The sequence below is a fragment of the Mobula birostris genome, chromosome 7 (genome assembly GCF_030028105.1).
Source record: "Mobula birostris isolate sMobBir1 chromosome 7, sMobBir1.hap1, whole genome shotgun sequence".
NCBI classification, from domain to species: domain Eukaryota; kingdom Metazoa; phylum Chordata; class Chondrichthyes; order Myliobatiformes; family Myliobatidae; genus Mobula; species Mobula birostris.
In genome coordinates this window covers 55,233,644-55,247,473 of record NC_092376.1, presented here as the reverse complement: position 1 = coordinate 55,247,473, position 13,830 = coordinate 55,233,644, and the positions used below count along the sequence as shown (strand labels likewise).

The following is a 13,830-nucleotide window of genomic DNA, read 5'->3' as shown; positions in this document are numbered from 1 at the left end:
CAGAGATGGCGGAATACATTCCTCATAAGCAAGATGAGAGCTTGGATACATACATGGAATTATGATGTAGTGGCCATTATAGAGACTTGGCTGGCACCAGGGCAGGAATGGATTCTCAATATTCCTGGATTTCAGTGCTTTAAAAGGAATAGAGAGGGCGGAAAAAGGGGAGGAGGGATGGCATTACTGGTCAGGGATACTATTACAGCTACAGAAAGGGTGGGTAATGTAACAGGATCCTCTTTTGAGTCAGTATGGGTGGAAGTCAGGAACAGGAAGGGAGCAGTTACTCTATTGGGGGTATTCTATAGGCCCCCTGGTAGCAGCAGAGATACAGAGGAGCAGATTGGGAGGCAGATTTTGGAAAGGTGCAAAAATAACAGGGTTGTTATCATGGGTGACTTTAACTTCCCTAATATTGATTGGCACCTGATTAGTTCCAAGGATTTAGATGGGGCAGAGTTTTTTAAGTGTGTCCAGGATGGATTCCTGTCACAGTATGTGGACAGGCCGACCAGGGGGAATGCCATACTAGATCTAGTACTAGGTAATGAACCGGGTCAGGTCACAGATCTCTCAGTGGGTGAGCATCTGGGGGACAGTGACCACCGCTCCCTGGCCTTTAGCATTATCATGGAAAGGGATAGAATCAGAGAGGATAGGAAAATTTTTAATTGGGCAAGGGCAAATTATGAGGCTACAAGGCTAGAACTTGCGGGTGTGAATTGGGATGATGTTTTTGCAGGGAAATGTACTATGGACATGTGGTCAATGTTTAGAGATCTTTTGTGGGATGTTAGGGATAAATTTGTCCCAGTGAGGAAGATAAAGAATGGTAGGGTGAAGGAACCATGGGTGACAAGTGAGGTGGAAAATCTAGTCAGGTGGAAGAAGGCAGCATACATGAGGTTTAGGAAGCAAGGATCAGATGGGTCTATTGAGGAATATAAGGAAGCAAGAAAGGAGCTTAAGAAGGGGCTGAGAAGAGCAAGAAGGGGACATGAGAAGGCCTTGGCAAGTAGGGTAAAGGAAAAACCCAAGGCATTCTTCAATAATGTGAAGAAAAAAAGGATGACAGGAGTGAATGTACAACCGATTAGAGATAAAGGTGGGAAGATGTGCCTGGAGGCTGTGGAAGTGAGCGAGGTCCTCAATGAATACTTCTCTTCGGTATTCACCAATGAGAGGGAACTTGATGATGGTGAGGACAATATGAGTAAGGTTGATGTTCTGGAGCATGTTGATATTAAGGGAGAGGAGATGTTGGAGTTGTTAAAATACATTAGGACAGATAAGTCCCCGGGGCCTGACGGAATATTCCCCAGGCTGCTCCACAAGGCGAGAGAAGAGATTGCTGAGCCTCTGGCTAGGATCTTTATGTCTTCGTTGTCCACGGGAATGGTACCGGAGGATTGGAGGGAGGCGAATGTTGTCCCCTTGTTCAAAAAAGGTAGTAGGGATAGTCCAGGTAATTATAGACCAGTGAGCCTAACGTCTGTGGTGGGAAAGCTGTTGGAAAAGTTTCTTACAGATAGGATCTATAAGCATTTAGAGAATCATGGTCTGATCAGGGATAGTCAGCATGGCTTTGTGAAGGGCAGATCGTGTCTAACAAGCCTGATAGAGTTCTTTGAGGAGGTGACCAGGCATATAGATGAGGGTAGTGCAGTGGATGTGATCTATATGGATTTTAGTAAGGCATTTGACAAGGCTCCACACGGTAGGCTTATTCAGAAAGTTAGAAGACATGGGATCCAGGGAAGTTTGGCCAGGTGGATTCAGAATTGGCTTGCCTGCAGAAGGCAGAGGGTGGTGGTGGAGGGAGTACATTCAGATTGGAGGATTGTGACTAGTAGTGTCCCACAAGGATCTGTTCTGGGACCTCTAACTTCCGTAATTTTTATTAACGACCTGGATGTTGGGGTAGAAGGGTGGGTTGGCAAGTCTGCAGACGACACAAAGGTTGGTGGTGTTGTAGGTAGTGTAGAGGATTGTCAAAGATTGCAGAGAGACATTGATAGGATGCAGGAGTGGGCTGAGAAGAGGCAGATGGAGTTCAACCTGGAGATGTGCGAGGTGGTACACTTTGGAAGGACAAACTCCAAGGCAGAGTGCAAAGTAAATGGCAGGATACTCGGTCGTGTGGAGGAGCAGAGGGATCGCGGGGTACATGTCCACAGATCCCTGAAAGTTGCCTCACAGGTGGATAGGGTAATTAAGAAAGCTTATGGGGTGTTAGCTTTCATAAGTCGAGGGATAGAGTTTAAGAGTCGTGATGTAATGATGCAGCTCTATAAAACTCTGGTTAGGCCACACTTGGAGTATTGTGTCCAGTTCTGGTCACCTCACTATAGGAAGGATGTGGAAGCATTGGAAAGGGGACAGAGGAGTTTTACCAGGATGCTGCCTGGTTTAGAAAGTATGCATTATGATCAGAGATTAAGGGAGCTAGGGCTTTACTCTTTGGAGAGAAGGAGGATGAGAGGAGACATGATAGAGGTGTACAAGATAATAAGAGGAATAGATAAGAGTGGATAGCCAGCGCCTCTTCCCCAGGGCACCACTGCCCAATACAAGAGGACGTGGCTTTAAGGTAAGGGGTGAGAAGTTCAAGGGGGATATTAGAGGAAGGTTTTTCACTCAGAGAGTGGTTGGTGCGTGGAATGCACTGCCTGAGTCAGTGGTGGAGGCAGATACACTAGTGAAGTTTAAGAGACTACTAGACAGATATATGGAGGAATTTAAGATGGGACCTTTTATGGGAGGCAGGGTTTGAGGGTCGGCACAACATTGTGGGCCGAAGGGCCTATACTGTGCTGTACTATTCTATATTGTAATAGAATGTATATGATTTATATAGAGTAGGGCCTTTATTGTTCTTCAGAACAGTTGTAATTTGGCCACAGGTGTTTCTGGTATATTAGACTCTTGTATTTACTACATTTACTGCATTAAAGGGATCATTCAAGAGAGGCAGCTCGGCACGATTATGGTGCTTTTAAGTGAGGCTTTCATTGAACAAGCAATAAAATCCCCGTTTGCTCATCGTGTTAATGGTGCTGGAATGTGGAAGTTGCTGACCGATTGGTAGAATTTCTGAAGCACTGAATGAACCTGTAACTTCTTTCTTTCTGCTTCTTTCAAAAACTATCCCAGATTGAAAGATGGAGTCTTTAATATGTTTCAGTATTAAATATAGAGATACAGGATACTTCAGTTTGCATCATATGTTCTAATAGTCTCCACGCAAAATAATCCCATTTAATCCTTTATGCTCACTAATTCCACACTCTGCAATGAAGCTTTATTTTGCAAAAGTTCAGTAACTATCCCTGCAAAATTAATCCATTGATCATGTCTCCTGCCATTCCACAAATGTCACAATAATCTTTTGACGAGATTTGTTCTTGTAATAAGAGGGCATGATGATAACTAGTGCTTGAACAAATGATGATCTTTGAATCTGTAACTTCAAAGTGTGATTTCTATTTTCTCTGTGAAATGTTTCTCATTGGCCTGAACCATATTTACCTATTGTAGATCATTCCTTGGAGAACTGTCAGCACATTTGACCACGCTTCACAAATGGATTTATCACAGAGTCCAAGAATGGAGCTCAGATGTCCTCAGTGGAGAGACTGGATGCATATCTGACCCCTCATGTGGGCCAGCTCCACTTATTTGAGTGTGGTTCCCAATCTTGATGGAGAAGTTAATTGCAGGTAGTTTTTACTTCAACCTTTATATTACTTAATCTCAGTGATTTTAATCAGTTTATTTCAGTTAAGTGTGTTTAAATTAATATTTTAACATATACTCAAAGTCAGCAAAACAAAAAGCTGGTCATTGACTTCGGGAAGGGGGTAGTGCAAATCCTTCTGTTTACATTAACAGTGATAAGGTCAAGAGGGTTGAGAGTTTCACGTTCCTGGGAGAAAGCGTCACCAATCCCTGTCCTGATCTAACCATTTTGACGCCTTTGCTAAGAAAACTCACCAGGACCTCAATGTCTTTGGGAAGCGAAAGGAATTTTGTACGTCCCCTTTGACCCATAACAGTTTTTATCAATTCACCATGGAAAGCATCATGTCCAGATTTAAACACGAGGAAATCTGCAGATGCTGGAATTTCAAGCAACACACATAAAAGTTGCTGGTGAACGCAGTAGGCCAGGTAGCATCTCTAGGAAGAAGTACAGTCGACGTTTCGGGCCGAAACCCTTCGTCAGGACTAACTGAAAGAAGAGATAGTAAGAGATTTGAAAGTGGGAGGGGGAGGGGGAGATCCGAAATGATAGGAGAAGACAGGAGGGGGAGGGATGGAGCCAAGAGCTGGACAGGTGATTGGCAAAAGGGATATGAGAGGATCATAGGACGGGAGGCCGAGAGAGAAAGAAAGGGGGAGGGGGGGAAGCTCAGGGGATGGGTAAGGAGTATAGTGAGAGGGACAGAGGGAGAAAAAGGAGAGAGAGAAAAAGAATATAAAATAAATAATGGATGGGGTATGAGGGGGAGGTGGGGCATTAATGGAAATTAGAGAAGTCAATGCTCATGCCATCAGGTTGGAGGCTACCCAGACGGAATATAAGGTGTTATTTCTCCAACCTGAGTGTAGCTTCATCTTGACAGTAGAGGAGGCTGTGGATAGACATATCAGAATGGGAATGGGACATAGAATTAAAATGTGTGGCCACTGGGAGATCCTGCTTTCTCTGGTGGACTGAGTGTAGGTGTTCAGCAAAACGGTCTCACAGTCTGCGTCGGGTTTCGCCAATAATTAGAAGGCTGCATCGGGAGCACCGGACGCAGTATATCACCCCAGCCGACTCACAGGTGAAGTGTCGCCTCACCTGGAAGGACTGTCTGGGGATCTGCCTTCTCCTATCATTTTGGATCTCCCCCTCCCACTTTCATATCCAGATGTATCATGATTTGGTACGGCAACTGCTTTGCCCATGACCGCGAGAAAGCACAGAGGGGTGCGGACACAGTTCAGCACATTACAGAAACCGACCTCTTCTCCTTGGACTCTGTCTATACTTCTCACTGCCTCAGTAAGACATCAGTCATAATGAAAGATCCCTCCTACTCTCCCATCAGGCAGAAGACACAAAATACAGATACACATCAATGAAACGATGATGGGCTGAAACTCCTTGAGAACAATACCATGATCTCTCCTATTTAACGTGTACACTTGGGAATATGCAAGTGACTGGTTGTGTGCCAGAATGTGTCTGAAGCTGGTTTTCTCCGACAGTAAAAGTATTCCAAGTTCTCTCTGATGCTAGATTGCTGATGGAATGAAAGAGTAAAATTTTGCTACAGCCGACATTTTATTGCACTTCTCAAACTGTATGGATAACAACTCCACTTTATTGCCATTCTTGCCCTTACATTCTTGACAGTAACGCTCAATTATGCTCTTGTTTCAGAAGAATGAGGTGGGAGAGTTTGCCAGGTGATGACTCATTCCTCTGGCTGCTGCTTTTAATTGTTCGGTCAGTGTGAATGGAAGTCCAGAACACGGGTTCCCCGCAGTGAGGTTTTGAGCTGACTGTACACCAGGAGTTCAGCTAACATGGTAAGTATGGACCAGGAAAGCATAAACAAACAGTACATGTGAACGAGAACCAGAAGTCCCTGCCTGTCACTGAAATGGAGGGGTGAGGGTGCTGACCTCAAACTTGCAAAAGGGAGGGGGGGGTCCTCACTTCTCCCTGCCTTTCCTCACAACCAGGGACATAATCTGTTATATTTTCCAAAGGAAAATTGCACATCCAGCAGCTCCAGCATGCTGGGTTCAGTTCTGCCCTCTAGTGGATTTCACATGCTCTTCCGATGACTACATGGGCTTGTCCCCAGGTGCTGCAGTTCCCGCCCACCTCCCAATGACGTTCTGATTGGTGGATTAATTGGCTCCTGTGCATACAGATCAGAGCATCCGAGGGCAGTTAATGGGATTGTGAAGAAGATCAACTGGAAGTAGTATAGGATTAGTGCAAGTTGGTGCTTGTTTGATAGTGTCTTTGTGGGTTGTGCTGTGTGCTTCTGTTAGGGAAGAAATAAAATGACAAAGCTTGCATTGCCTGTTATCTTATTTAAGTAGTTAGAAAACATAGAAACCTACAGCACAATACAAGCCCTTCAGCCCACAAAGCTGTGCTGAGCATGTCCTTAGCTCAGAAATTACCTAGGGTTACTCATAGCCCTCTATTTTTCTAAGCTACACGTACCTATCCAGGAGTCTCTTAAATAACCCTATTGTATTCACCTCCGCCACTGTCACTGGCAGCCCATTCCACGCACTCACCACTCTCTGCGTAAAAAACTTACCCGACATCTCCTCTGTACCTATTTCCAAGCACCTTAAAACTGTGCCCTCTCATGCTAGCCATTTCAGCCCTGGGAAAAAGCCTCTGACTATCCACACGATCAATGCCTCTCATCACCTTATACACCTCTATCAGGTCACCTCTCATTCTCCATTGCTCCAAGGAGAAAAGGCTGAGTTCCCTCAACCTATTCTCATAAGGCGCGCCCCCCAATCCAGGCAACATCCTTGTAAATCTCCTCTGCACCCTTTCTATGGTTTCCACATCCTTCCTGTCGTGAGGCGACCAGAACTGAGCACAGTACTCCAACTGGGGGTGTGACCAGGGTCCTATATAGCTGTAACATTACCTCTCGGCTCTTAAACTCAATTCCGCGATTGATGAAGGCCAATGTACTGTATGCCTTTTTAACCACAGAGTCAACCTGCGCAGCAGCTTTGAGCGTCCTATGGACTTGGACCCCAAGATCCCTCTGATCCTCCACACTGCCAAGTGTCTTACCATTAATACTATATTCTGCCATCATATTTGATCTCCCAAAATGAACTACCTCACACTAATCTGGGTTGAACTCCATCTGCCACTTCTCAACCCAGTCTTGCATCCTATCAATGTCCTGCTGTAATCTCCGACAGCCCTCCACACTATCCACAACACCCCCAACCTTTGTGTCATCAGCAAATTTACTAACCCATCCCTCCACTTCCTCATCTAGGTCATTTATAAAAATCATGAAGAAAAGGGGCCGCAGAACAGATCCCTGAGACACACCACTGGTGACCGACCTCCATGCAGAATATGACCTGTCTACAACCACTCTTTGCCTTCTGTGGGCAAGCCAGTTCTGGATCCACAAAGCAATGTCCCCTTGGATCCCATGCCTCCTTATTTTCTTAATAAGCCTTGCATGGGGTACCTTATCAAATGCCTTGCTGAAATCCATATACACCACATCTACTACTCTTCCTTCATCAATGTGTTTAGTCACATCCTCAAAAAATTCAATCAGGCTCGTAAGGCACGACCTGCCTTTGTCAAAGCCATGCTGACTATTCCCAATCATATTATGCCTCTCCAAATGTTCATAAATCCTGCCTCTCAGGATCTTTTCCATCAACTTACCAACAACTGAAGTAAGACTTATTGGTCTATAATTTCCTGAGCTATCTCTACTCCTTTCTTGAATAAGGGAACAACATCTGCAGCCCTCCAATCCTCAGAACTTCTCCCGTCCTCATTGATGATGCAAAGATCATCGCCAGAGGCTTAGCAATCTCCTCCCTCACCTCCCACAGTCACCTGGGGTACTTATCCAACTTGATGCTTTCCAAAAGCTCCAGCACATCCTCTTCCTTAATATCTACATGCTCAAGCTTTTCAGTCTGCTGTAAGTCATCCCTACAATCGCCAAGATCCTTTTCCGTAGTGAATACTGAAGCAAAGTATTCATTAAGTATCTCTGCTCTCTCCTCCAGTTCCATACACACTTTTCCACTGTCACACTTGATTGGTCATATTCTCTCACATCTTATCCTCTTGCTCTTCACATACTGGTAGAATGCCTTGGGGTTTTCCTGAATCCTTTTCGCCAAGGCCTTCTCATGGCCCTTCTGGCTCTCCTAATTTCATTCATATGCTCCTTTCTGCTAGCCTTGTAGTCTTCTAGTTAACCAGTCGAAACAAATAAAATATACAAACCAACGCTACATGTTAATATCTCCAGTTCCAACCATTCCCTCCTTCTCCCTGCGGATGGTTGCCAGAGCAGCAGCAGGATATCCATAGGAGTGGCGAAGAGGCCAAGCACTGATATTTTGTATACTGCTCCTCTGGTATCATCACCGGTATCTTGCTGAAATTAAAAGACATCTGGAGCAACTCCAAGGATCTTTAAGAAAGCAATCCCATCCCATAAGTGACTCTGGGGATAGAAAGTTGATTTGCAAGGATCCAACTAAAACCCTGAAAAGAAAGGTATGAAGGTAAAGCTCAGAGTAATAGAGGTTAGGTTGAATACTAGAAAAGTGTAGCATAATAGACGTAACAGTTCCCTTTTCATTGCAATTTACATGACCTTATCTGCAGGAATGATTAATGAAACAATTTCTCACTCATGCATCTGTACAGGTGTAATTATTCTGGTGAATTACATTAGCAATACTGATGGCAAGTGTCAACATAATCAGAACTAATTGGCAGTCGTAAAAGCCATCACAATTTATTTCTCTCAGTGGCTTGACACTACAATAAGAATATTCTGCTCTTATCTGCAGCCACAATAGAATGCTGTAATTCTTACAAACTGCAGGACCATGCAAGTTCTCTGAGGTATCACACAGCAAAATTTGTTCAATTTGTGTTCCTTCTTGTATAATTTTGTCTAATTTAATGTTGTTAATTTACGTTTATCTCGTGAGGGCTGTGTATCTGATGCTATGTGCATGTGATGTTGCAGATTGTTAAACTGTTTTCTCAGTGCACCTGTGCACACATGTATGAAGGGTGATTGATAAGTTTGTGACCTAAGATAGGAGTCAATTTTAGAAAACCTAGCACATTTATTTCTCAACATAGTCCCCTCCTACATGTGCACACTTTGTCCAGTGGTCGTGGAGCATACAGATTGCTTCTTTGTAGAAGTGGTCCACAGCAGGAGTGATTGATAAGTTCGTGGCCTAAGGTAGAAGGAGATGAGTTATACAGCTCTTGTCACATGCACGTGCAGTTCAGCTGTTTGAGTGAAAATGCAGAAAGTTTGAAGTTAATAACTCTTCTCCTTCTACCTTCAGCCACAAACTTATCAATCACCCCACATATTTGTGTTCATGACAAAAAAAACTAAAACTGAACTTTGATTTTCTACAGGGAGTTGGTTTACTACTGGTTGGTTATGGAGCACCACGACACAGAAACAGGCACTTCAGCCCACACAGTCCAAGCTGAACTAGACCCATTGACCTGCACCTGGACCAGAGACTTCCAGAACCACCCCCTCATGCCCCATGCATACGCTTATCCAAACTGCTCTTAAGTGTTGGAATCCAACCCGCATCCACATACTCAATGCCCTCTGAATGAAGGAGATCCCCTTGAACATTTCACCTTTCATCCTTGACCTCTCGCTTTTTAGTCTCTTTCAACCTCAGTGGAAAAAGCCTACTTGTATTTAGCCCACCTACATCTCTCAAGATTTTGTACACCTGTATCAAATTTCCCCTCATTCTCCTATGCTCCCTCCAGGGAATAAAGTCCTAACTTGGTTGAGTTATATAAAAGTTTGGGTTCTTGGGATTGTGGTCAAGTTTTTGATGTGAAAAGCAGAAATCAATTTCCATGCATGCTATGGAGTGTTAACTCAAAAGCATATATATGTTGTTTTGTTTTGAGAGGGAAGGTAACTTATTGTCAGAGTTTGCTTCCAGTCAAGTGGGAAGCATAATGGATGATCTACACTCAAGTTCTGACCTGGAATGGGAGAGGGGAGTGGTTTTGAATTCCATCTCCGAATCTAGATGGTGGGGCTTATCTGATACAAGACAAGGTCTTCTTTTCCCCAACTCCTGGCAGTAGTTCAAACCCAGATTTCTGGGGATCTTAGTTCCATAAATCTTGAGGGATTGCATTGGGATAATTAATCACAGGGTTGAGGAACTCTGATTGCAACCTGATTCAGATCCCAGGATCTGGTTTGTTGAGAATAGTGTGTGAAAGGATACATTCTTGCTTCTCCCAGTCTACAGAGAATGCTGGTTAGCCTCAGTGTCTTACAGTATCCTTTGCACAATCCTCTGATTTTAATTCCCAACCCCAACTGCGGAAGGACATTGAACATACCCCTAAGAGATTTAGAGTAGATAACTTGTGGAACATAGTAAAGTACAGCACAGAAAGAGGCCATTTGGTCCATCATGCCTATGCTGACCATGATGCTAGTTTAATTAATCCCAGCTGCCTGTGACATGGTCTGTATCTATTTCCTGCCCGTTCATGTGGTTCTTAAATGTTGCCCTTGTGTCTGCTTCCACAGTGACCCTGGCAGCTTGATCCAGACATCTAAAACCCTCTGTGCAAAAACTTGCTTTGCAATTTTTAAAAGTCTCCCACAAGACCACAAGATAAAGGAGCAGAAGTCGGCCATTCGGCCCATTGAGTCTGCTCCGCCATTTTATCATGAGCTGATCCATTCTCTCATTTAGTCCCACTCCCCCGCCTTCTCACCATAACCTTTGATGCCCTGGCTACTCAGATACCTATCAATCTCTGCCTTAAATACACCCAATGACTTGGCCTCCACTGCCGCCCGTGGCAACAAATTCCACAGATTCACCACCCTCTGGCTAAAAAAATTTCTTCGCATCTCTTTTCTGAATGGGCGCCCTTCAATCCTTAAGTCATGCCCTCTCGTACTAGACTCCCCTATCATGGGAAACAACTTTGCCACATCCACTCTGTCCAGTGTCCCCCCTTTACATTAAATCTATGCCCTCCAGTATTTTATATTTCAAACCTGAAGTCTACACTTTTTGTACCTCTCATGGTTTTATGATTTTCTACTGAACTGCCCCTTACCTGTAGGGCTGCAGAGAAATTAATTCAAGTGTATTCATCCTCTCCAATCCTGGTGAATCTCCTCTATACTCTCTCCAAAGTCTCTACTCCTTCCTGTACTGTGGCAATAGAACTGCACATCATATCGAAATTTTAAAGTCAAAATTTCAAAGTACACGTTACCATAAACTACCCTGCGATTCATTTTCTTGCAGGCATTTACAGGAAAGAAATACAATAGGATTTTACAAAAAAAATTAAACATAAACAAAGAATGACCAATACCCAACATGAAAAAGAAGAAAAACTGTGCAGATAAAAATATACTGAGAACATGTGTTGTAAAGAGTCCTCGAAAGCGAAGCTGTAGGTTGTAGAATCAGTTCAGAATGGTGGTGATTGAAGTCATTCACGCTGGTTCATGAGTCTGATTGTTGTAAGGTAATAATGACTTAATATACCTGTAACACAACTTCTCAGCTTTTATACTTAATGCCCTCACTAATTAGAGCAAACAGGCTGTAGGCCTTTATCACCACCTACCCAATTGCATTGCCACATTCAGGGTGCTACAGATTTGCACCTCTAAAGATACGTAATGGATCACTGAGGGACAACAAATAGATGAGAGCCAAAAACAGTCCAAGGTTACTTTGCTAATGGCTCCAGACAACACAGAGCTGGAACATAATCAATTGCTACTACTTTCTATCTATGACTGGTTCAGCTGATGTCAATCTGACCATGAGACCAAACCAAAGAGAGATCCAATGGTCAAACATGTGCAAAACCAGAACCTTTCCCTATCAATGGGATCGTCACATTACGTTCCTGTTATTTGTGTTAGACTACATCTTTGGTGTAATTTTTTAAAAACATGTTTCATAAAATTTGAAGCTTTCATAAAACATTTAACAATTATTTACATGGAATTGGAGAGCTGACAAAAATGAAACACTGACAATATTATGATGATAAATGTAAACAACAAAATCCTTCTATGTTCTGCCTTTGACTGTAAATTAACAGATTTCTTCTCTATTCCATCCTTAGCTATAACACCGTTCCCTCTGTGCAACCTCAAGCTACTTATGCTAAACATAAAATTAACTCCAAAACATATTAAACAAGGTTTTACACAGTTTCTTGGTACATGTGACAATTGTAAACCGATTACATCCTATGGTCCCTTAAAGATTATCACATCTCATTACTGGTTTAGTTGAAGGGTTGGGGAGAATGCACCAGGGACATGCTAAGAGAAAGTTGCCACCTATAGAAGAATTTACTCTGATTTGCTGTAAAAGAATTTCGTCGCCAATCACTGTGAGAGACTTTACGCTGTAAGGGAACAGAAATAAAGACACAGACCTCGATATATGGTTAACCCTTTTATTACGTGATCATGGGCAGCCATTGTCTTACGACTCTGACAATGTCAGGTTACATCTTAGATTTACACAGTAAATTTTGGCAATAGTCAACAGCTAAACATACTTGGTCAGCGATTTTCAAGGCACTTGTTAGGTATCAGCAAGTTTATTAATGTTCCCGCGTTACACACAAAATCCAAGATACACATCTATAGTTAGTCCTTCTGTTTGCTACTTTCTAGACAATCTCGGAAAAAGCTCAGCAACATCTCATTGTTGGCACGATCTATGTCTGGCTACTGTTAGCTCACAAGCGAGGCAATGTCTGTCTCTTATCCCGTCACCCTCATGACGCAGGTCTTGAGCAATATCTAGCTCATCAAGCTTGACAACAAAACTTAACTCAAAATTAACCTTAATTTTATAATTTTCCTTCACACTGCCTCTGCAATAATTTCATATTTTGAATAACCTACATAAAGATATTAATAATAAATAAACTAGAAAAGAGATTAGTTTACATGTGATTGCTGGCTTGCAGGTGAGGAATATTTTATAGTGTAAAGCAGATATAACAAACAAGGTACAGAAAAGTGGTGATCACTCACTTGTGAGTTAATAACACGGATCGTGGTTTTGCTTCCAACATCCTTCTCATAACCTTGCGTAGGGGCTGCATTAAATCTTAGAACTGCATCATGGGAATCTGGAAAACAAAGCAAAATTATCTTCACACTTATTCAGGAATTGTAGAGAATGGAATTGCATTGATCTATTTATTTGACGTGCTTTCTGAAAATGAGAACTAATAATATATATTTGGCCTTTACTTTGGCTTTTGTATAGATAGCATTAAAATAGCCATCAGAGAGTAGTGCAGTTTTAATTGCATTCTCCCAATTTATTTCCAATTTATTAGACTGCTTATTGATCAAGCCAAACAGCTATACAAAAACCTACTGCATCATTTGCAGAAATGTATAAATGTAACAAGATTTAAAAAACACAGCCAAAACAAAGGTACCTGTACTTAAAACACAAATGAAGAAACCCATCATCCCATTACATTCCATTGGAATGGTGCTTCTAGTAATGAAAATTGTGATTGGATAAAGATGCAGCCTGAAAATTTTACCGAATTCACTTCTCTTTCCCCCTCTAAAAGTGAATGGTTCATTCATTTTGCATTTATTTTGCTTTGTGGACAGTACCTACACCAATAATTGATAGAAGTTTTGAAAATCCATGGTGGAATTTAATAAAAAAAATGAAGTAAGAGAAGTTAACAGATAGAATGGTGCTGAAATTCATTCATAGTTTGCTAACTTCTTATCAGACCAAACACGTAAATTTGTATCATTAAGCAATTGTGATGGATTATAAACATGAAGAATGCAACATGACAATATTCACATATTCACACTAATTTCATACCAACTGACCACTGTGGATAGTCTCCACATTCTAGACAATATAGCAATGCTCTGTGAAGACACTGGTGCCAAGCTGTATCTGCCCTTGCCCTTCCTCTTCCCCTGGACAACATCGGTGTCGTGGAGAGGGGAGACTTGCAGC

The 13,830-nt window shown here is 42.5% G+C and overlaps 1 protein-coding gene across 1 annotated transcript in view; it reads right to left on the bottom strand.

The window, feature by feature from the left end:
• Positions 1-13,830, bottom strand: part of st6gal2a (ST6 beta-galactosamide alpha-2,6-sialyltranferase 2a) — a 61,695-nt gene that overhangs the window by 31,062 nt on the left and 16,803 nt on the right. The window contains exon 3 of the mRNA XM_072263198.1: positions 12,864-12,961. Coding sequence (XP_072119299.1) covers positions 12,864-12,961 — 98 coding nt within the window. The remainder of the gene's footprint in view (positions 1-12,863; positions 12,962-13,830) is intronic.